Source organism: Ostrinia nubilalis, chromosome 24 (genome assembly GCF_963855985.1).
Source record: "Ostrinia nubilalis chromosome 24, ilOstNubi1.1, whole genome shotgun sequence".
In the NCBI taxonomy this organism is placed as follows: Eukaryota; Metazoa; Arthropoda; class Insecta; order Lepidoptera; family Crambidae; genus Ostrinia; species Ostrinia nubilalis.
Genome location: NC_087111.1, coordinates 10,199,349 through 10,223,718, shown reverse-complemented (window position 1 = coordinate 10,223,718; position 24,370 = coordinate 10,199,349). Strand labels below are relative to the sequence as shown.

The 24,370-nt window shown below is 36.5% G+C and overlaps 1 protein-coding gene across 1 annotated transcript in view; it reads right to left on the bottom strand.

Annotated features, from left to right (window-relative positions):
• LOC135083783 (G protein-coupled receptor kinase 2) overlaps positions 1-24,370 on the bottom strand; it is a 156,484-nt gene that overhangs the window by 99,540 nt on the left and 32,574 nt on the right. Inside the window, exon 2 of the mRNA XM_063978532.1 lies at positions 13,049-13,144. Coding sequence (XP_063834602.1) covers positions 13,049-13,144 — 96 coding nt within the window. The remainder of the gene's footprint in view (positions 1-13,048; positions 13,145-24,370) is intronic.

Genomic DNA, 24,370 nt, shown 5'->3' with positions numbered 1-24,370 from the left:
GAAAAACCTACTTTTCCTTTCATCTCATCCTTATTATTCTCAATATCCAAAATTCCAAACACGGCTTTCTGGGGAAAAAACCTAGATTCTCTTTCAGCCCGTGCCCTTATTGTTCTCCGCATCCAAAATTCCAAACATGGCTCTCTGGAATGGAATAGATGAACATCAAAATCACGGCCCTCTCCCCCGGCTCGGGTGCCTAACAACCAAACATGGGTTTCATAGCGCTCACCGAAATTAGATGGGCAAAGGGTGTCCCCGTTCCGTCCCCTTTGGTCTATTTATAATATTAAGTAGTAAAACGCAATGTTTACAGCGGACGGCTGCGGCGTGATAAAAAGAACTTTTGGAACTGAAGTTGATGAAGCATTTGATTGAGAGTACTTTGTGAAGAACAAAACTTGCATGGCCCTTCAGTGGTGCAAATATGACACAATCAAGAAAAGATTCGAGACTGCGTTTGAACTTTGAACTGAATCACACATGATGGTGTGATGATGAGGATAGTGAGATCTATGCTAGACCGCGCCTACTGAGTAAATAACTATTCACTAGCATAATTTAGATTTTGAGATGTAACTTGACTCGTCAATTCGACGCATTCCTACAAATAAGAGGTCTCATAGTCTAAAAAACCATGTAACTAATCTATTTACGTTCATGTGATAGATAATACACACCAAGATGTCATAATTTATTCACTGATGACGAGAACCGCACATTAAGTGTAAACGAAGAAGTTTCCACTTTTATTGCCTTCGTAATTACGTCTCCAGTGGTTGATATAATTATAGCACTGGAGGGCTTTAAATAAATCCAATCAGACTAATGATTCATAGCATCGATATAATTAGATATTTATGTCAATAAGATATTATAAAATCGTAATACTGGTCGAAAGCAATAAGCTTCGCAAATTACTTTGCCAATAAAGATTAATCAATGCGTAATGTCGTCCACAAATCAAAAGTATAAGGTTTAATATCGGCTTCTTGGGCAATAGACGCTGTTAAATGGGTGTTATTACCAATAAACGATTAACTGGCTATTTCGCATTACTTATTGCCACTTAAAGATCTCGTAGATCCAGGCTGTTTAAACTAGATGTTGAACTTCTAGTAGCTAAGATTTACGTTAAGTATTATGACAGGTTTTCCAATAGGCTCTTAAAGCAGATGCATACCTAAGGGATGATTATAGTCTACAGGAGTTATATTTCAATATTTCTATTCTATAATGAAAACTAATCTTAAGTTTTTGTAACCTCCGTGAATCTGGATTTGTATTTACTGTAGGAGAATAGAAAAAGTAAACAATAAGAGGCAAAACTTGGCATTATCCTCAAAACTTGTAAATTTCTTTTCTCCAAGGAACACAGTTTTATAGATAGTTTTCTTAGACAGCCCAAACTTCCGCAAAAGACATTATTACATTAACTGTGACGGTAAATAAAGAGAAATAATTAATTAAGAGAAAGTTCCTTGATACTAACTTGGCGACACGTTCCCGAGGGAAAATATCCGCTTGGCGCGATTCCAAGGATGATATATCAATAAGTTTTGGTTCACAATTGAAAATAAATCACTACGGTGTTCACTTAGGTTCTAATAGCAATGGACCTAATATAAAACCCTGCGGAACACCTGTATGATTTACTAAGAATCAAGAACTGAGCACGGATAGTTACTTTTATTTTGGAAAATATAAAATAATCTAATAGTGACTTAACACAACTTTTTTCTTCGTAAAATGAATCCTAGGATTGATAAACATAACTAAAATTTTACATAAGCTCGAATACGAACTAAAAAAACACACCAAATCTCTAGACGATCAAACGAGAGGTTTCTGGAAAAATCCCGCTTCAAATAACAGCACCGAGCCTTTCCAAACATGTATTTCACTTGGCAAAACTTAATTTACATAAAGAGTGTTATGTAATGAAATTGTGAGGCCCCGGGCGATATCCCCTCGTAGATATACTTTAATTCGGAGTCTCGGGGCACACGTTACATAAATTGATCAGCGTAAGAAATTTAGAGGCAATGGTGCATGCATTTTACACATTATTGCCTCTTTGTGAACAGGGTATTGTGGAGATAAAAAATAAAACCGACTCCAAAAAACCTACACTAAAACGTAGAAAAATAATTACTAATTACCTACTTATTTATTAGGACGAATTATTAATATTTATGTAGGTATACCATGATTGATACTTCTGGAGTCGGTGCCAAGATTATGAAACATGTAAAGTTTGCCTGCACCGACTCCAAAAGTATCAATCATGGTATACCTACATAAATATTAATAATTCGTCCTAATAAATAAGTAGGTAATTAGTAATTATTTTTCTACGTTTTAGTGTAGGTTTTTTGGAGTCGGTTTTATTTTTTTATTATAAAATTTTACTTATTTCTTGCTTTTTAGTTAACTAATTATTACCTTGATGTTACCACTGAAGGTAGGCAGTACACTGAGACCAAAAAAAATTGGTTCATAATCGGCGGAGATATTGCGTATAAAAAAGTTCATCCCCAATTTTCCACCCTTGGGGGTGAAATATTTTCTTCAAATTCGCATGAAACCACCCTTTTAATAATACCTATTCAACAAAAAAATAATCGTTCAAATTGGTTTATAATCGGCGGAGATATTGCGTATAAAAAAGTTCATCCCCAATTTTCCACCCTAGGGGTTGTTTTTTTTATTATTAAATTTAAATGGGACCACCCTTGAGGTATTACCTATACGCCGAAAAAAGATTTGTTCAAATCGGTTCATAATTGGCGGAGTTATCGCGTAACAAACATAGAAAAAAAAAAAAAAAAAAAAAAAACATACGGGTCGAATTGAGAACCTCCTCCTTTTTTGAAGTCGGTTGAAAAGAAAATGGTCGTGTTCTTGAAGCCTTTGACTAAGATTAGCCTTTCGATATGCTTATAATTAACTTTTAAAAAAAATAAAACCGACTTCAAATGCGTGAACACAAAAAAAAACTAAAAATTAAAAATATTGCGTATAAAAAAGTTCATCCCCAATTTTCCACCCTTGGGGGTGAAATATTTTCTTCAAATTCGCATGAAACCCCCCTTTTAATAATACCTATTCAACAAAAAAATAATCGTTCAAATTGGTTTATAATCGGCGGAGATATTGCGTATAAAAAAGTTCATCCCCAATTTTCCACCCTAGGGGTTGTTTTTTTTATTATTAAATTTAAATGGGACCACCCTTGAGGTATTACCTATACGCCGAAAAAAGATTTGTTCAAATCGGTTCATAATTGGCGGAGTTATCGCGTAACAAACATAGAAAAAAAAAAAAAAAAAAAAAAACATACGGGTCGAATTGAGAACCTCCTCCTTTTTTGAAGTCGGTTGAAAAGAAAATGGTCGTGTTCTTGAAGCCTTTGACTAAGATTAGCCTTTCGATATGCTTATAATTAACTTTTAAAAAAAATAAAACCGACTTCAAATGCGTGAACACAAAAAAAAACTAAAAATTAAAAATATTGCGTATAAAAAAGTTCATCCCCAATTTTCCACCCTTGGGGGTGAAATATTTTCTTCAAATTCGCATGAAACCCCCCTTTTGATAATACCTATTCAACAAAAAAATAATCGTTCAAATTGATTTATAATCGGCGGAGATATTGCGTATAAAAAAGTTCATCCCCAATTTTCCACCCTTGGGGGTTGTTTTTTCTATTATTAAATTTAAATGGGACCACCCTTGAGGTATTACCTATACGCCGAAAAAAGATTTGTTCAAATCGGTTCATAATTGGCGGAGTTATCGCGTAACAAACATAGAAAAAAAAAAAAAACATACGGGTCGAATTGAGAACCTCCTCCTTTTTTGAAGTCGGTTGAAAAGAGGAATTCTTTTATTTTCGCATTGCTATACGTTCTTTGTGATATTAGATTTTGAACAGAACATTTTTGAATTGACATAAACATAGTAAATTGTAAGTGGCATACTCATATCATAAAAAAAGAATTTGGCCATGGCTATCGAAATAATGTTGCTGTGTACAAGTGAAATAATTTTCAAAATGGATTTAGTAGTTCTAGATATTTCTTCCCACAAAGAAACTTTATCTATTTTGAACATTAATGTGTAGATAGATGTAAATAAAATTGTTGTCGATCCTTCAGTTCCTGAATCATTGAACTAATTCACGGCTTTTGAAGGGCCAGCCCTAGAGGATGCGGTTCAGTGTTAAGGGGACGGGACTTCCTCCCGCGCGTCACTCATTGAGTTAGATTCGTGCTAACGTCTGCTAATGACCTTGCGAAAGTGAGAGGTATTGACCTCTTGGCAAAATATAAATGTTTACTACATGCTGTTATGGTAGTATTTTGTAACCATTAAACGAGTTTTGAACTCAAACATAATTTGTATATCCTACTAATATTATAAATGCGAAAGTTTGTGTGGATGTCTCGATGTTTGTTACTCTTTCACGCAAAAACTACTGAACGGATTTTGATGAAACTTTGCAGTATTATTGTTTATAACCCAGAATAACAGATAGGCTATAATTTGTGACGATCTGTGACAAACTAAATTTCACGCGGGTGAAGCCGCGGGCAAAAGCTAGTTTTAACTAAAAATGATAGATTGAAACATTTACAGCAATTTGAACTGTTTGATGTAGGTAGATGGAAACGGAATGATGTTAGTTCTCTTTATTTAGCTTTTATTTTATTTGAGATCTTTTATGCAATTTAAATAGGATAAACATCACAAAAGACGCAAATAATACCACTATCAGACAACCCATAATTAACTTTTAAAAAAAATAAAACCGACTTCAAATGCGTGAACACAAAAAAAAACTAAAAATTAAAAATATTGCGTATAAAAAAGTTCATCCCCAATTTTCCACCCTTGGGGGTGAAATATTTTCTTCAAATTCGCATGAAACCACCCTTTTGATAATACCTATTCAACAAAAAAATAATCGTTCAAATTGATTTATAATCGGCGGAGATATTGCGTATAAAAAATTTCATCCCCAATTTTCCACCCTTGGGGGTTGTTTTTTCTATTATTAAATTTAAATGGGACCACCCTTGAGGTATTACCTATACGCCAAAAAAAGATTTGTTCAAATCGGTTCATAATTGGCGGAGTTATCGCGTAACAAACATAGAAAAAAAAAAAAACATACGGGTCGAATTGAGAACCTCCTCCTTTTTTGAAGTCGGTTGAAAATCATAGCTAAAGACGATGTTATTTGCCAAGTGTCATCCCTGGACCGCCGTGGGGATAATAGTCGTACTTCCTCATAGAGACAGCGTTCAACGGACCTGCGGCCATTGTCGGGATTAACTGGTCTCACAAGTCCTTGACCTGGGAACTATGACCCTTAATGACAGGGAGCAGGGAACTAAGAAACAAGTAACTCTAAGTAAACACAACAAACTAACGCTTGTGTTGGGCGAAATATTGCCGAGGTCATCAGCTTGATTGCCAGATGAAATATACTAATGAAGAGATACTAATAAAATCAACGTAACTAACCAGAGACACCACTAAGCAAAGCTTGTACTAAATTAGATGAACACATAAATAAGATACGTGAATGTGTGTACATAAACGTCCATGACTGCAGATATAAATGCTAGTACCTACACATCATCAATCATCATAATATAACTATTATAATGACGTCATGATGACGTGGAATTTCAATAGTTTTTAACGAATGCGTCAGTAAAACCCCGAAGTATATGAAGAAAGTACTAAATGTTATTCCCTTTACAATTTTAAGAGGATCAAAGTATTACAAAGTATTTATTGCTTCGAAATTACTACTAGAGTCCATTAACCCTCTTAAAACATACGTATCTGTCACGTCAAAAACAAAGCTACAATGACCATTGTGATGCTAAATAGGTTGTAAGTAGCTCCAGAGAGGTAAAAAGAACAACATTAATAAAACCAGGTCACAGCGAGTGCATTGTATGTAATAAATACGACGTTGTCTCCCGCACGCTTCTGTTTTAATGCCATTTTCTTTTCAAATGCATACGTGAACGCTGAATATGCAAACGTCAGTTCGTGCAGCTTTGATATTTTGTTGTTTCATCTCCATACTTTAGAATCTAAGTAGCTACTGCTCACATTTTGTGAGATTGGATTTTGTGAGTTTGTTACTCCCTGCGATAAAGTTTTTTTCGACGACATCTGAGTATCTATTTAATATGATAAACGCGAAAGTTTGTGAGATTGGATGAGATGTTTCTCCTCCTTGAGATGTAAGCAAGTAAAAAGTTTATTTTGATACACACTTTAATGTTTTACTGGAATATAATTATAGCCTGACCAGGAACATAAAAACCCTCGCCATGTTGCGGAAAACTAATGGTACTAATTTCTTTTAATGGCAACAGTAACTGAAAACTTCATTGATATGTCACCTTGCATGTCAGTCTATTGTTGTCAAAGTGTAAACAAACTTTATTTTAAATGTGTGCAATTGATTTTGTGAATTAAATTGCTAAAATATTTTTATAGTCGTGAAAGAAAAGTGGTTCACGGTGTGTTAATGTATTTGTCGAAGAGAAATACTAAGGGTTCGGACAATATTTTCATTGAATAATGTTTCCGACAAAGGTTGTCAAATTGACTGACATGTTTATCGTATAGTACAGTCCACTATGAAAATTAGCTGTAGTCTGTTTCAACTACCCATTTTAAAGTTTCTTGTTACTTTCTAAGTTTTGAATTTTATGGAATTGGGAAAGAAGTACCGAGTTTGAAGCGTTCATGAGCAGACATTGCAGTTGAATATTCAAGTTCTGAATTTGATTATTGATGAATCCCAATCCCAACTAATATCCCAACTAATATTATAAATGCGAAAGTAACTCTGTCTGTCTGTCTGTCTGTCTGTTACGCTTTCCCGCTTAAACCTCGCAACCGATTTTGATGAAATTTGGCATAGAGATAGTTTGAGTCCCGGGAAAGAACATAGGATAGTTTTTATCCCGGTTTTTGAAACAGGGACGCGCGCGATAAAGTTTTTCTGTGACAGACAAAATTCCACGCGGGCGGAAAGCTAGTAATAAAATAAATCCTACTAGCTCGATTGATGGTTTCATTTAATTTATTTAAACCAGGTTACCTTTAATAATATTTTTCGTTCATTAATGAAAATATCAAATTAGCCCGTAATCCTGAATCCTGATACATAAATTTAGCCTATTAATTTAACACATGTACGACTGTACTCAGTGTTGCACTATCAAATGCAATTGAAGCGCCTCTATGCCAGGGTTTTTATGTTCGTGGTCAGGCTATACATGTCTAAACTCTAAAAGTGTCAAAATTTTCTTTCTCCCTTTTGTGTAAGATATGTTCAGCATTACAAAATTCTCATCACAATGAGACTCATGATGACAGATATTTCGCAATCGACTAATAGAGTAGACTCTATCTCTACCATCAAACATTTCAAAGTTACAATCATCATCATCTTCATCATCATCTCAGCCATAGGACGTCCACTGCTGAACATAGGCCTCTCACAATGCTTTCCATGTTACCCGGTTGGTAGCGGCCTGCGTCCAGTGTTAAAGTTACAAGTTATAGATTTATTGATTCAGGACCTCGTTGTTTTATTAGCTGAGACATCGGTGTCATTTAGCTATTGTAGGTACTCTCGTTAGAAAATCAAACCACTAAACAACAAGCCTGAACATTTTGAACAACCTTTAACCTTATGCCTTACACATAATCCCCGAATCGAAGTCTCTACTCTCGTGCAAAACCAGAGATATTTGTACAATCAACATCACACATTTTTTTGCAAAATCGCTCCTATTACAAACACTTAAGATGCCTCAGCTTGAAGTGCCGTCGTCTGTACACGTACGAGCGTAGGTTGTACGTCGGCACGAGGGTTAAAGGTCACCCCACTTTCTATTACATAAACGTACTTATGTTTAACTAAGCCAAAAATTTATAATAATAAGGTAAAATTGAAGACTCATTCGGGTAAATAGTGGCATGATGACTCTCTAAAACGCAAAATTCTCTAAGCATCTTCAAATTCATTGTGCAAGTTTTAGATTATGAATCTAAGAAGTTCTTTTTGTTTCCTCTAGCAGTAATATTTTCCAGGCTAATTGAACAAAAGCAAGAAGCAAATGATGGACTGCTTCATTTCTTTGATTAAGTAAATAATGTACTGTTGTTTTTTATAAGCCGCTTTTCGATCGTCATCATGACTTATATTTGTTAAGGTAAAGCAGTAGGTATCTCTCAAGTTCTCAACGAGGTCAAGAGGAAAACAACACAAAGGGAGGATATCGCATTAGACTAGGATTACCACTCAGTTTGGAATCGCTGGCGTAGGGTGAATCTTCAAAAATATTTTTTCCATTTCAAACCTTATCGCTCAAATAACAAGAGCTGTTTCCAAATGTCATTGCTTTACTTGCGGTTTTTAGTAGCAAAAAGCATCTAAAAAACCTTTGATGTTTTGTGAAATTTCGAAAAGAATATCATTGTCCGCTTCAGGTGACTTCTCCCTTTTCTCAACTTACGATTGACAGGAACGCTAATAGAAATACCGAAGAAAAGATAATAGAAGTAAGTATCCAATTTCACAAAGTGTCAAAATCCCACTAACGAGTTCTACAAGTGTGGTGTCCTGCAAGGTTCTATTCTAGGTCCCTTACAAATAGAATGTAAGTGAACACCAATGTGATTAATTTTCTATCCAACTTATTGATACATCTCGTTGGAATTAGACCAAACTATCGATTTCCATTGGGAACGAGATCCAAGTTTATTATTAAGTCTAGAACTTGAGAAACTCTGGGAAGGTTGATATAGCAGATACTAATTTGATCGGATAGATTCTCAGACAGAACTGAAACGAGTTTCATCACGAAATGTATTTTGAGTCTATATTTAGAAACGTTAAATAAGCTAGAACCCTCAATTACAGAAATGCTCAGATAAAAGTAAATGGCATTTAAAGCGTTGAAGCAATACAGATATCAGGTGCGACGAGTGACGCGAGTTCTATTATATCTTTATGAATATAAAATAAACTTGATTTGATATGTAATTTGTTTTGTAATTAGATTCAGCATTTCAAACGTCATAATCACCTAATCAGATCTCAGCAATGATATAATATCGACTGATTTACCTCGCCGGTTTTTTGCTTCTCTAATTTTCATAAAGCTTAACAAGACTGATTATTTAATTACTCGTAACTAAGAAAATCCACTTAACTCTTAGTTTCTGAACTGGGTAAGAAAAATAATCAGCTCGTTAAAACTTTGTCGGCTACCGTGATTAGTCATCATGAATCAAGGTATAGTGGACAGACGATCAGACTATACATTTGTATTGCAAAATCACATCTATTGAAATGCCACGTTTAGCTCGAAGGTGTTTTTGTTGATTTGTCACGAAGAAACAGCATGTGTAAATTCGTCACACTTTTATTATTTTGTAACAAATTATTTTGGAGTATTGACATACAACTTCATGTTTATAACGAATTTATTTTCAGTGTATGGAACTTCAATGTGTGAGGAATCCGCTATGTACTCAGATCATAGAAGGGAATAGATGTGAAACGGGGGCGTGGCGCGTGTCTCCGCGATATGCCCAGAAACGAACATCGCCCGCGACGCCAGGTTAGTCGCGATTCAGTCGTACTGAGGAAATGTTCTCCGATATTGTTGGATAATGCGTCGTAACGTGCAATAACATAAGTGAAACGAAGAACTACAGGAACAATGAAGTCATTTACCACATGTAAGTATTGCAAATCCATTGGTATTTTGCTTATAAATAAAAAAAACTAAACATTTTTACGAACGAATTCAGTGCCGTGACATTTACTGCGATATCGAAATTAGTGGTGATAAAAATTCAAACACGTTGTACATTGACGATTTAGTTAGCAACCACTTTATGTCATGCGTAACTACTGCGCAATGTATTTTATTTCTTCCGATATCCACTGACGCGTGAAAATACACAGTACGGCCGCATGTGCCGGTCGTAACATAGTGCAGGGCTCGTGTTCTAATACGGTTTCCTATTATCGATAAATAGAAGTAAATTATTATTTTCTATTTTCTAATTTTGAATGAAAAAATCATGAGTTGCTTGCGATTTTTAAGTTTTTACAAAAACAATAACAATAGTAGAAGGGATTAGTAACTGTCAACTATGTAATTACTATAAGAGCTAGTTGAAAGCCTAATATAGGCATTATTTTTGATAAACATAGGCGGTACGAATTTCGCCATAATTAAAAAGTTAATGCGCGATAGTAGTTAATAATAATTACAGTGATCCTGTTATTATTATTAAAGTAAATAATAATATATTACCAATATTGTAAATAGTGGTAAAAATCGCAAGTACCTACTTGACCCATGACTTTTCATACAAACTTTGTCAGTCTATAACTTCTATACTCCATCGATAACGACATTGAGCTTTGGTTGGGGTAAATTAATATAAGGTAACTTCATTTAGTCCCAATAATTGATTGAGTTTTTCGTCCATACAAAATGGAACTGACTCCTTTATGCAAAAATCGTTAAAGAACATAATAATAACGTATAATAATAAAAAGGTCATACAAGCATTTTTTAAACCAATTTCGAGCCTTGCCCCCAGGATTTAAAGTATCGATATCTTATCGACTCCATTTTATCTTTCTTCTCTCTAATTGCTTTTTTCAAAGTGTGCGTCACGTCACGCGGCCATTGATTGGCCATAAGGCACGCCTTCTGGCCAATCACAGCACTTTTAAGCCGGTTGCACATGTTGTCGTAGACTCTCAGTCGCTTTGTTTTTACACAGTTGAATGTGTGTGTGGGAGCTGTGGTGGGGGAAATGTGGGGACACTGGTTCTCATTGTAGTTACGCGCGACTTCATATCTATTCTCTTTCTATGATCTGAGGCTATGTAGCAAATTAACAATATGTTCGAGGTGCCGTGTGTACACCTACACAATTAACAATGCTTATTATACGCTCTTAGTTACTAGTAACCATAGCTGGGTTATCCAATCCGGTATTTGACACAGTTGTAGTGTTGATACGGGCAATTTACCGGCGATTGATAAAGCCAATCCAATCGAATAGAACGGTATCGATTCTACATTCCATTGGTTTATTGGTTGGGGGATTGTCTGTCCGACTGTAGGATAGTCTCAAATGCACTTGCAAGATTAGAAATAGAGCAGGAAGACACCTATATGAATGGGTCTAGTAAGTATCACTTTTTCTCCTCTTTGGTTGTATTTACTTTCATCAGTTAAATTATAAATTGTGCAAGCTCTAAGATAGAGCAAAGGCAGAGGTCGGATTACTCGCTTAGGCGTCAGATAACAAGGGATGTCTACTTGGAATACTACATCAAGGATTGCCCGATATCTAGCGACAGACCGGCAAGTATACGTGTCCAATCTGTCCAGTTTTTCTAAGAACGTAAAGGAAGCGACAAAGGGCGAAATTCATCTAAACATAAGTCCAGTATTGTCCAGGTTTTAAAAATAAAGTCCATTAGTCCAGCTAGTTTTAGCGCTACAACCGGATCTAGGCTTTGACGACGGGTTCTACAAATAACTTGAGTTATTTTATCTGGATCTATATGGTAAGGCTGATAATTAACTTTTAAAAAAAATAAAACCGACTTCAAATGCGTGAACACAAAAAAAAACTAAAAATTAAAAATATTGCGTATAAAAAAGTTCATCCCCAATTTTCCACCCTTGGGGGTGAACTATTTTCTTCAAATTCGCATGAAACCACCCTTTTGATAATACCTATTCAACAAAAAAATAATCGTTCAAATTGATTTATAATCGGCGGAGATATTGCGTATAAATAAGTTCATCCCCAATTTTCCACCCTTGGGGGTTGTTTTTTCTATTATTAAAGAAGAACGGTCATCTGTGACCCAGGCCCGACAGAAACGAGACATACCTCAGTTTTTTTGTCATGTCTTAATTAGTTAAATTATATATTTTTTATTTTCGAAATCTATGTATAACACCAAAATATTACCCTTTGTTTTTGTTTAGGCGTTATACAAAAACTAATACAAAATGCCTAGTTATCACCAAAATTGGTAAATGTATGTACCTAAATGTCTATTACAGCTGCTATGGAATGTATCTAGGTGACCTGGAGATACAGCCGGATTATACAGGGTGGAAAAAATAATAAGTTACAAAATCCAAATATTCAATGTTACCAGCTTCCATAATCTGTACCCTATTAATGGTACCATTTGAAAGAGCTCGTGAAGCACTTTCAGAATCAGTAACTAGTTTATCGATATCTTGTATAGTTTAGAAATAATCGAGTGAGATAACTTATCGTTCCATATGTATAACCACCCTGTATAATCCGGTTGTATCTCCAGGTCACCTAGATACATTCCATAGCAGCTGTAATAGAACATTAAGGTACATACATTTACCAATTTTGGTGATAAATAAGCATTTTGTATTAGTTTTTGTATATCGCCTAAACAAAAACAAAGGGTAATATTTTGGTGTTATACATAGATTTCGAATATAAAAAATATATAAATTAACTAATTAAGACATGACAAAAAAACTGAGGTATGTCTCGTTTCTGTCGGGTCTGGGTTTTTTTTGTATGGGGCGTGACCGTTCTTCTTTAAATGGGACCACCCTTGAGGTATTACCTATACGCCGAAAAAAGATTTGTTCAAATCGGTTCATAATTGGCGGAGTTATCGCGTAACAAACATAGAAAAAAAAAAACATACGGGTCGAATTGAGAACCTCCTCCTTTTTTGAAGTCGGTTGAAAATGGAAAAGAACAAAGTCACCTGGTGCCTAAATAAATCTAGATATACCCTGATAACTAAAATAGGAAGACACCGTGTCTTTCTTAAGCCGATATTTGTGAATGAGTTACAATATTTACTCATGGCTTGACGTTTCGGCTGCTATGCTGCAGTCATTACCCTGATTAAGGACTAGTCTGCGTTAGAAATAAATAACAATAAAACACTTACCTATTTTTGTTTTTATATCTAAACATTGTGATATGTGTGGAAACTGGAGGATCTTCCGCCACTTTTTGCTTTTCCCCTTGTTGCTATCGGAGCCGCCTGTGAACAAAAAGTCAATTTTAGAATACTCGGAATTGTAATCAATTTGATGTTTAGATAAAGGAAGGTGTTTTGTAAATAATGAACTCTTCGGGGTATCTTTATTTTTGTTGTATCTTTAATATTGTGAAAATTGCGAACAAAGATACTGCTACCTACATTATGACTTGCCAGTGTCAAGAAAATTTACATTATGTATCAATGTATAATATTCAAGTACATAATGAGGAAATGGATGATTTATTAGATGGATGAATGTAAAATGATGTCTTGTCGTTTTTCTTGAGTTTCAGTAAAATAAGGATATTTTTCCGAAATCAATTATTTGTTTTCGCGCTACTTTTATTTTAGTTGGTATTTACAAACGCTCAAATCCAACTGATTCATTGGATAAACGTCAAGTCATAGAACGTTCCAGATAACTTGCGTGAATATTCTAGAAGGCTTCCAACACCTGAATGTCTCCAACTTCCTCATTGGCCCTAGAGCAATTCCAAGTATACCATCAATAAAAGCCTAATTAGAGTCATCAAACCTCTCAGTCATTCAATTAGAGCCATTAGAACTTCATAACTATGAGTTGTTTTCTGTGTGTAAGCTGAGGACACGTGTCCCCAGCTGACACATCTGTATCTTCGTAAATATTTATGCTACGATAATGTATTATACCTCAAAAATTACAGTCGAATCCAAATAGTAGGCTTTCCAATTTTCAAGACTTTAGCTCAAATACTGTTAAAACCACGATCAAAAAACTATGTGCGAGCTGGAGTACCGTGTCTCCAGCTTACACATCTGTATCTTTGTAAATATTTAAGCTACATCAATGTTTTATATCTCATAAATTAAAGTCGAATAAAAAAACCCGACTTCAAATCTTTCAAAGCTTTATCTCGAACCGTTTTCGAACTACGAACCGATATGTATGTGTAAGCTGGTGACACGTAACACACGGTGGATTATTAAAACCGTATAAGTTAGAGTTGCGTTTTAAAGATCAAATAATTCGTTATAATTAGAGTACACACGAGACATAATTTCAAATCTCTAGGCCTCTTAGTTTCAGAATTAAAAGCCAAAAACTATTTTCCCGCCAAATAATTCAAATAATGTGGGTCGACTGCGACGTTGCCGTTCCGTGCGTCCACTAGAGCAGTCGAATTTGAACCTAAAAACTAGTAGCGTTTGAATCATTTTTATTTGTAGTTTAAATCATTTAATTTCGATTAAAAGAATTTTAGACTAGGAGCCGGCTGATTTGTGTATTGAGTACCTAATAACCTATATTTTATCAATAAGAAAAAGCTAGGTAAAACAAAATTATATTTTAATATACAAGTAACGAACTTGTTTCCAAAGGCTCAAATATTTGTGGCGTTTCTAAACGCAACCACTTTAATTTTTATTTAAATACCGTGAAGTCCCACGATTCTGCTACGTCAAGTGGCAAAAATGGGCAACAACTATATCTTGCTCTATGGTTACAAACAGATTTTGCTCTATGACAAACACAGTTGACAATGAGGGTTTTCGCGATTGAAAAATCCGCCAGATGGCAATAAGTAGACGCGAGGTCCAAATGCTGCGTTATTGGTGGATTTTGACATATCTGTCAATGTCATGTCAAAAATAACCAATCATGCAGCATTTGGACCTCGCGTCTACGTATTGCCATCTGGCGGATTTTCCAATCGCGAAAACCCTCATTGAATTCTTCTTCTTTTGTTGAAGAATCAAATAAAACAAAAATTAAGTACAAGATTAAGCGAACATAACGACATAATATACAAGGTTTCCCAAAAAGTACTGTCAAGCCGAAGCCCAGAGGTAGAGTATCACTAGGGCTACCCGAATACTCGATTTTTTCAAGTTATTTATAATTTTCAGATGATTTATGATGATGATGAAAATCTTTATCATATTTCAAAAACCGGGATAAAATCTATCCTACGTCCTTTCCCGGGACTCAACCATTATTTATTATTATTTATTTATAAAATATAGGTTATTAGGTACTTAATACACAAATCAGCCGGCTCCTAGTCTAAAATTCTTATAATCGAAATTAAATGATTTAAACTACAAATAAAAATGATTCAAACGCTACTAGTTTTTAGGTTCAAATTCGACTGCTCTAGTGGACGCACGGAACGGCAACGTCGCAGTCGACCCACATTATTTGAATTATTTGGCGGCAAAATAGTTTTTGGCTTTTAATTCTGAAACTAAGAGGCCTAGAGATTTGAAATTATGTCTCGTGTGTACTTTAATTATAACGAATTATTTGATCTTTAAAACGCAACTCTAACTTATACGGTTTTAATAATCCACCGTGTGTTACGTGTCACCAGCTTACACATACATATCGGTTCGTAGTTCGAAAACGGTTCGAGATAAAGCTTTGAAAGATTTGAAGTCGGGTTTTTTTATTCGACTTTAATTTATGAGATATAAAACATTGATGTAGCTTAAATATTTACAAAGATACAGATGTGTAAGCTGGAGACACGGTACTCCAGCTCGCACATAGTTTTTTGATCGTGGTTTTAACAGTATTTGAGCTAAAGTCTTGAAAATTGGAAAGCCTACTATTTGGATTCGACTGTAATTTTTGAGGTATAATACATTATCGTAGCATAAATATTTACGAAGATACAGATGTGTCAGCTGGGGACACGTGTCCTCAGCTTACACACAGAAAACAACTCATAGTTATGAAGTTCTAATGGCTCTAATTGAATGACTGAGAGGTTTGATGACTCTAATTAGGCTTTTATTGATGGTATACTTGGAATTGCTCTAGGGCCAATGAGGAAGTTGGAGACATTCAGGTCTTCCAACTTCATTAGAAGTGAGACATATCGGCCAGGTCAGGTATTGGCCCGTTTTGTTGCAAAATAATCTGTATTACAATGAGGTAAGACACCAGTCGGCACTGTGTTAGTATAATAAGCTTGATGCGCTGTCGTCCGTACCTACAACCGAATCGCTCCAAATCAAATTGTTCCGAATAAACGTCAAGTCGAAGAACGTTTCAGATAACTTGCTAGAATATTCCAGAAGACTTCCAACTTCATTAGAATTGGGACGTATCGGTCAGCTATTAGCAGATTATTGAGTAGGTATTTCTAGAAGCTTTCGCTGCTTTTATTGGGTTTCAGCAAAAAGAAGGGGGACACGCAGTTTTCTCGGCATTTCTTTGCAGAAATCAAGTAGGTATACAAATTGTGTCCGCGCTGCTATAGTTATAGTTGGTAATTACAACGGCCTAAATACAATTGCTTCGTTGGATAGCCGTAGAGTAGGACTTTCCAGATAACTCGCTAGAATATTCCAGACGACGTCCAACTTCATTAGTACTGAGCCGTACCGTATCGGCCAGCTATTGGCCCGGCTGAATCCCAGATATTACGTAATCTCATCGGGGACGTGTTGTGAAGCGACGTAAAGCAAGTGGCTTTGCGGATCCATAGTGTGAATTAAACGATCTGTAGGCCTAGGATACGCGCCATGATAAACGTTTATCGATTTTACGCGATAAGCTCATACATTTGAGCTCAATTAATTTTAACGTACCGCTTAAGCTCCCACGTTCCTGCAAGTATGTCCCCTTCGCAACAAAATTTAGTAAAACCAATCTGGGTTACCACGCCACCATGAGCAGACTGCAAAGGGAGTACAACAGACTGTGCAAAGCATGTGACGTCGACATCTTTCATCATAAGCCATTGAAATTCAGGCGCTCTGTGCTGAGGTCCCTTACAGCCACAGCAAATAATGTAAAAGAAATTTATTCATAATGTTCATAGCCGTGTGGTGACGGCAGAGTAGAATACATTTGTCACCAACCCCTACTCTTCCCGCGGGTGTCGTAAGAGGCGACTTAGGGACTACACATCAAACAGAGAATGGGCAGCAGCGCTCTCTGAAAAACATCAATCTACTGCGATTTCCAACCCGCCTGCCTAGCGTGGAGATTATGGCAAAACCCTCCACTATAGTGGAGGAGGCTCATAGTCCAGCAGTGGACTGTAAAGGGCTGTTGATGTTCATTACATTTCAATTTTTCACTGTGTTACCTACTATCTCTTAGTTCTTATATTTGCAACTGTCCACATTGCATGCCGTGGCAGCCTTTAATTAAGACAGCACTTAGTTTTAAGCACTTTTAGTTATAGTAATTTCATGTATGCGTGTTTGTCTTGTTGGTTGTCCTAATAAATAAAATAAAAATAAAAATAAAATAAATTTGTCGTCTAGAATCATCGATAAGATTTTATCACGACGCGTATCCTAGTCCGGCCGATAGTGTTGGGGATTATTGATGGATCAATTAATGAATTCCAATACAGATTGTTGAGTATTTCTAGAAGCCTTTGCCGCTTTTTTGGAGTCTCAGCAAAATGAAGGGAGACTATTCTGAGAACCTCACGGGGACCTCTTGATGGATGTTTTTCCGAAATCAATTATTTGTCTTCGCTCTACTTTTGTTTACTAACGCCCTAAATACAATCATTTTGTTAACCATCAAGTCGTAGCACGTTCTAGAATATTCTAGAAGACGTCCAACTTCATTAGTACCGAGCCGTATCGGCCAGCTATTGGCCCGGCTGGAATCCCGGCTAAACGTAATCTCATCGGGGAATGAGACGTGTTGTGAGGCGACATAAAGCAAGTGGCTTTGCGGATCCATAGCGAGATTAAACGATCTGATAGTGCTGGGGGATTATCGATTAAATATCGATAGATGGGTCGATTAATGAGTTCAATTACAGCTTGTTGAGAATTTATAGATGCTTTTGGCGCTTTTTTTTGGGTTTCAGCAAAAACAAGAGGGACTTTTCTGAAAACCACACGCGGTTTCTTGGGTGTTTTTTTTTTCGAATGTGCAAACTATGTTTGCGCTACTGTTGTTTTAGTTGGTATTCATTTACGTTCCAGATAACTTGCTAGAATATTCCAGAAGACGTCCAACTTCATTAGTACTGAGCCGTATCGGCCAGCTATTTGCCCGGCTGGAATCCCGGCTACACGTAATCTCATCGGGGAATGAGACGTGTTGTGTTGTGAGGCGACATAAGCAAGTGGCTTTGCGGATCCATAGGGTGAATTAAACGATCTGTAGGACTAGGATGCGCGCCATGATAGACCTATTTTACGCGCTAAGCCCATACTTTTGTCGTCTACAATCATAGACAAGATTTTATCACGGCGCGTATCCTAGTCCGGCTGATAGTGTTGGGGATTATTGATGGATCAATTAATGAATTCCAATACAGATTGTTCAGTATTTCTAGAAGCTTTCGCCGCTTTTTTGGAGTCTCAGCAAAATGAAGGGAGACTATTCTGAGAACCTCACGCGGAACCTCTTGATGGATGTTTTTCCGAAATCAATTATTTGTCTTCGCTCTACTTTTGTTTACTAAAGCCCTAAATACAATAATTTTGTTAACCGTCAAGTCGTAGCACGTTCTAGAATGTTCCAGAAGACGTCCAACTTCATTAGAACCGAGACGTATCGGCCAGCTATTGGCCCGGCTGAATCCCGGCTACACGTAATCTCATCGGGGAATGAGACGTGTTGTGTTGTGAGGCGACATAAGCAAGTGGCTTTGCGGATCCATAGCGAGATTAAACGATCTAATAGAGCTGGGGGATTATCGATTAAGTATCGATAGATGGGTCGATTAATGAGTTCAATTATAGCTTGTTGAGAATTTATAGATGCTTTTGGCGCTTTTTTTTGGGTTTCAGCAAAAACAAGAGGGACTTTTCTGAAATCCACACGCGGTTTCTTGGGTGTTTTTTTTTTCGAATATGCAAACTATGTTTGCGCTACTATTGTTTTAGTTGGTATTCATTTACGTTCCAGATAACTTGCTAGAATATTCCAGACGACGTCCAACTTCATTAGTACTGAGCCGTACCGTATCGGCCAGCTATTGGCCCGGCTGAATCCCAGATATACGTAATCTCATCGGGGAATGAGACGTGTTGTGAAGCGACGTAAAGCAAGTGGCTTTGCGGATCCATAGTGTGAATTAAACGATCTGTAGGCCTAGGATGCGCGCCATGATAAACGTTTATCGATTTTACGCGCTAAGCTCATACATTTGTCGTCTAGAATCATCGATAAGATTTTATCACGGCGCGTATCCTAGTCCGGCTGATAGTGTTGGGGATTATTGATGGATCAATTAATGAATTCCAATACAGATTGTTGAGTATTTCTAGAAGCTTTCGCCGCTTTTTTGGAGTCTCAGCAAAATGAAGGGAGACTATTCTGAGAACCTCACGCGGAACCTTTTGATGGATGTTTTTGCGAAATTAATAATTTGTCTTCGCTCTACTTTTGTTTCCTACGCCCTAAATACAATAATTTTGTTAACCGTCAAGTCGTAGCACGTTCTAGAATATTCCAGACGACGTCCAACTTCATTAGAAGTGAGCCGTATCGGGCAGCTATTGGCCCGGCTGAATCCCGGTACGCGTAATCTCATCGGGGAATGAGACGTGTTGTGAGGCGACGTAAAGCAAGTGGCTTTGCGGATCCATAGCGTGATTAAACGATGTAATAGTGATGGGTCATATCGATAGAAAGATCGATTAGGGAATTCAACAAATACAGATATCGAGTACCTATTCATTTTGAAATTATGCTTAAATAATGTAACGTTCACTGTAAGTCTCATAAACAAATTAGCAAGTTATTTCATTAAAAAACTAAAAAGGTGACACGACACGTATTACATTTTCTATTCTTAGAGTCATCATTATCATCGCTTGTATGGTGGCCCACGAAGACAACAAGATGTTAGATTTAAAGAAGAGTAGAAGTATCAGAGTGTAACCTATTGCTTTATATTATTCTACTACTTTAATACATAATTGTATCGATAACTTTTGGTCATCGATAAATTCTGTCAACACTACGTCTCACAGCTATTGCCACCGGCAATAACTACATAAGAGGCCATGAAATTGATTCGCCCACTTCCTTCTAGAAATGCCTAAGGGTTCTGAGAACAATATGCGTTACTTACCGAACTATTTCTTCTGTAAGTAAATAAATGCAACTTAGTAAAGTCAATATTTGAAGGCAGATCAATTGGTAGAGGAGGACACCTAGGAAAATTGTAATAGGGGAGAGTTGAACTAAAAAACGCGCACTGTTACGAGCTCGCTAGTCCTACTAATCCTCCAATAATAGTAGGATTAGTATGGATGTTTGTTACTCTTTCACGCAAAAACTACTGAACGGATTTTGATGAAACTTTACAGTATTATTATTTATAACCCAGAATAACATACAGGCTATAATTTATGACGATCTGTGACACTAAATTTCACGCGGGTGTAGACGCGGGCAAAAGCTAGGAGGTAGTAAATAAGTTCCAAAAAATAGACAATGTCTCAACTCTCCTCTGTTACAAACAACTCACCTCGGTCTCCTCTACTCTGCAAAAATAGCTCTTACTTCGTGTAAAATAAGAAAGAAACCCTTTATGTTACATTTGATGTGAGATTATTAAACTGTCAGTCAGAGGTTACGAACATGGGTAGACATTTAATTTGAGTTGTAGTAGCTAACAAACAAAGTACCTAGCTAATTAAATGTACCCGTATGAGGAATTGAGGAGTTGTCTTTGATGTCTTGCAAACGTTTTATAATAACTAATAAGATATTTGCTGAAGACAAATGTAGACGATCAAGTATCTTCTTTTATTTGCATACTATACACACAATATCTTATACAGCACTCTAAACTAAAGCTGCCTTTCCACCAACAGTCAGCGTCAAATAGTTCGTAACACCACAGAATAATAATAAGTACTACGTACAGAAGTTTTACTTCGCGAAGGTATTTAAAAAAATGTATGCTCAATGTCATTTAACAATATGGTGTAATTTAGCCTGTCTCAAAAGTCAAGCACCATTTTGTTGACAAACGTCAGTGATCGGCACTGCGCCGAAGCTATAGGGCTGACTTCGGTAAAATAATGTGACGTGAGGTGCCAAACTGCGGAAAATGGCGAAGGAAATACATGATTTAGCATGAATTAACATGAATAATATTAACTACTTATTTACCTCTCAGTGTCTTGAGGCAACTTAAAAAAGTACATTCTGTGTTTTTATTATTATTTAGGCAGTTAAATACTGCACAGTATTTAGTACACCATTTTCTTTATTTTCTTCCATCATACACAAGAATACGCGTGCGTGAGTCAATGTTCGCTCGTATGTGAGGCCTTGTCGAATAGTATCCTGTAGGTGGGCCATTGTGCGTGTTTTGTTTTTGATGTAAACTCGCGGAGATGAACAGGCCTGGTAACACCCGAAGTGGCCAAAAGTTAATCACACAACCTTCTTCGAAGACCTGTCGCGAACTTATTGGCTACTTTGGGTGTCACGAACTATTTGACGCTGACTGTACATAGTACGCGTATAAATAAACATCAAGCAATAGGATAGGAGACTATTTTTCTAACCTCGATGTAATAGGTATGTGCATAAACTATTTGTATGACTGTACAAGGTAGGTAGGTTTATAATGGAGCCTTAATTCTGTTGATACTCTACTCTCATTTTCTGCAGAGCTTAGTGAGAGGATTCAACTTTAAATCGCGTAGCTTTTTTCTCGTACACAAATTCGGTAGTGGAAACGCAGCTTAAGGTTGTTATTTTTTCATCTCTCGTCTTAAGATCACGTTATTGAGAGCCAATTTTCAATCGTCTGTTTACTTTAATCTCTATGTAGATTTTTTATTATAACAATCATAAATAGGAGTCTGTAAAAAAAGTTTGTATAGTCCTAGTCAGCGTCAAATACTTCGTGACACCCAAAGTAGCCAAAAATTTCACGCGGGTGTAGACGCGGGCAAAAGCTAGGAGGTAGTAAATAAGTTCCAAAAAATAGACAATGTCTCAACTCTCCTCTGTTACAAACAACTCACCTCGGTCTCCTCTACTCTGCAAAAATAGCTCTTACTTCGTGTAAAATAAGAAAGAAACCCTTTATGTTACATTTGATGTGAGATTATTAAACTGTCAGTCAGAGGTTACGAACATGGGTAGACATTTAATTTGAGTTGTAGTAGCTAACAAACAAAGTACCTAGCTAATTAAATGTACCCGTATGAGGAATTGAGGAGTTGTCTTTGATGTCTTGCAAACGTTTTATAATAACTAATAAGATATTTGCTGAAGACAAATGTAGACGATCAAGTATCTTCTTTTATTTGCATACTATACACACAATATCTTATACAGCACTCTAAACTAAAGCTGCCTTTCCACCAACAGTCAGCGTCAAATAGTTCGTAACACCACAGAATAATAATAAGTACTACGTACAGAAGTTTTACTTCGCGAAGGTATTTAAAAAAATGTATGCTCAATGTCATTTAACAATATGGTGTAATTTAGCCTGTCTCAAAAGTCAAGCACCATTTTGTTGACAAACGTCAGTGATCGGCACTGCGCCGAAGCTATAGGGCTGACTTCGGTAAAATAATGTGACGTGAGGTGCCAAACTGCGGAAAATGGCGAAGGAAATACATGATTTAGCATGAATTAACATGAATAATATTAACTACTTATTTACCTCTCAGTGTCTTGAGGCAACTTAAAAAAGTACATTCTGTGTTTTTATTATTATTTAGGCAGTTAAATACTGCACAGTATTTAGTACACCATTTTCTTTATTTTCTTCCATCATACACAAGAATACGCGTGCGTGAGTCAATGTTCGCTCGTATGTTTAATTCTGTTGATACTCTACTCTCATTTTCTGCAGAGCTTAGTGAGAGGATTCAACTTTAAATCGCGTAGCTTTTTTCTCGTACACAAATTCGGTAGTGGAAACGCAGCTTAAGGTTGTTATTTTTTCATCTCTCGTCTTAAGATCACGTTATTGAGAGCCAATTTTCAATCGTCTGTTTACTTTAATCTCTATGTAGATTTTTTATTATAACAATCATAAATAGGAGTCTGTAAAAAAAGTTTGTATAGTCCTAGTCAGCGTCAAATACTTCGTGACACCCAAAGTAGCCAAAAAGCTGACAACACAACCTTATTCCTATTGTATTAAAGACGTGTTTTTGGCTCCTTTAGGTGTCACGAACTATTTGATGCTGACTATACTACATGACAACTGGATAATGGATTCTTTACTAAGAGAATGAATGAATGCTCGTACTCATCTTGTTACAGAGTTATTTATTTGGTCCTGCACTTGTTAATAAGCATTGATTAGGCAAAGGTATCACAAACACAATTTATTTTGCGTGTACTAGCAAATATTCTCATTTTGCTGTCATTGATAGCGTAATGGCCTGAAGAAGCCTTGTTCACCTTGGCGAGACCAGTAATAAGTTTGAGGCAAATACAATCGTTAGCTTCGACCGTTCATGAACCAATCGCGTTACACAACTAAATACAGAGGTCACCGGCTCTCAAGCTTTGGGGAGGGGCAATGATGCGTCTGATACTAATCAGTGTAAACAGTAAGCCTAGTATGGTATGTATTTTTGGGTTATAACGTTTTTTTTTATGTGACAGGAGGCAAACGAGCAGACGAATCACCTGATGGTAAGTGATTACCGTCGCCCATAGACACCCGAAGTCCCACCAGGGGCGTTACAGGTGCGTTGCCGGTCTTTAGGTGGAGATATGCTCTCTTCTTGAAAGCTTGCAGGTCGTATCGGTCCGGAAACACCGCAGACGACAGTCCATTCCACAGTTTCAAACGTATTCTAATGAAATAATACTACGAAGTACTGTATAGTGTATAAGGCGTTTGATATTCGTTTTTTTCTACCTGTGTCTTCTTCAATCTTGCTAACATTTCAGGGTGACAGCAAGGCTTGTACTTCAACTCCTGATCCAATATGATGAACATCTTCCTAGTTATTTACTCTTCGATAAATCATAATTCGAAATGTCAATATAACACTCTCATAACTCCTCAACACGTCATGTTTAGTGTTTATGGAATATCGGCTGTTCGGCGTACTTACTTTTAAGTAAGTACCCTTTTGAACAAAACATAAAGGGGTGAAAAGCAGTTTGAGAAACAACAGCGCATTCATTTTACAAAATGGATATTGATGTCGCAATGCTAACAGTAATCGTAATGAACGCGATGATTTATCGCCGGAATAAATTTCAATCTTAACTGGATCTCTGAGACTTAACCGGCCCTGTTAATCTGAGAGTTAGTC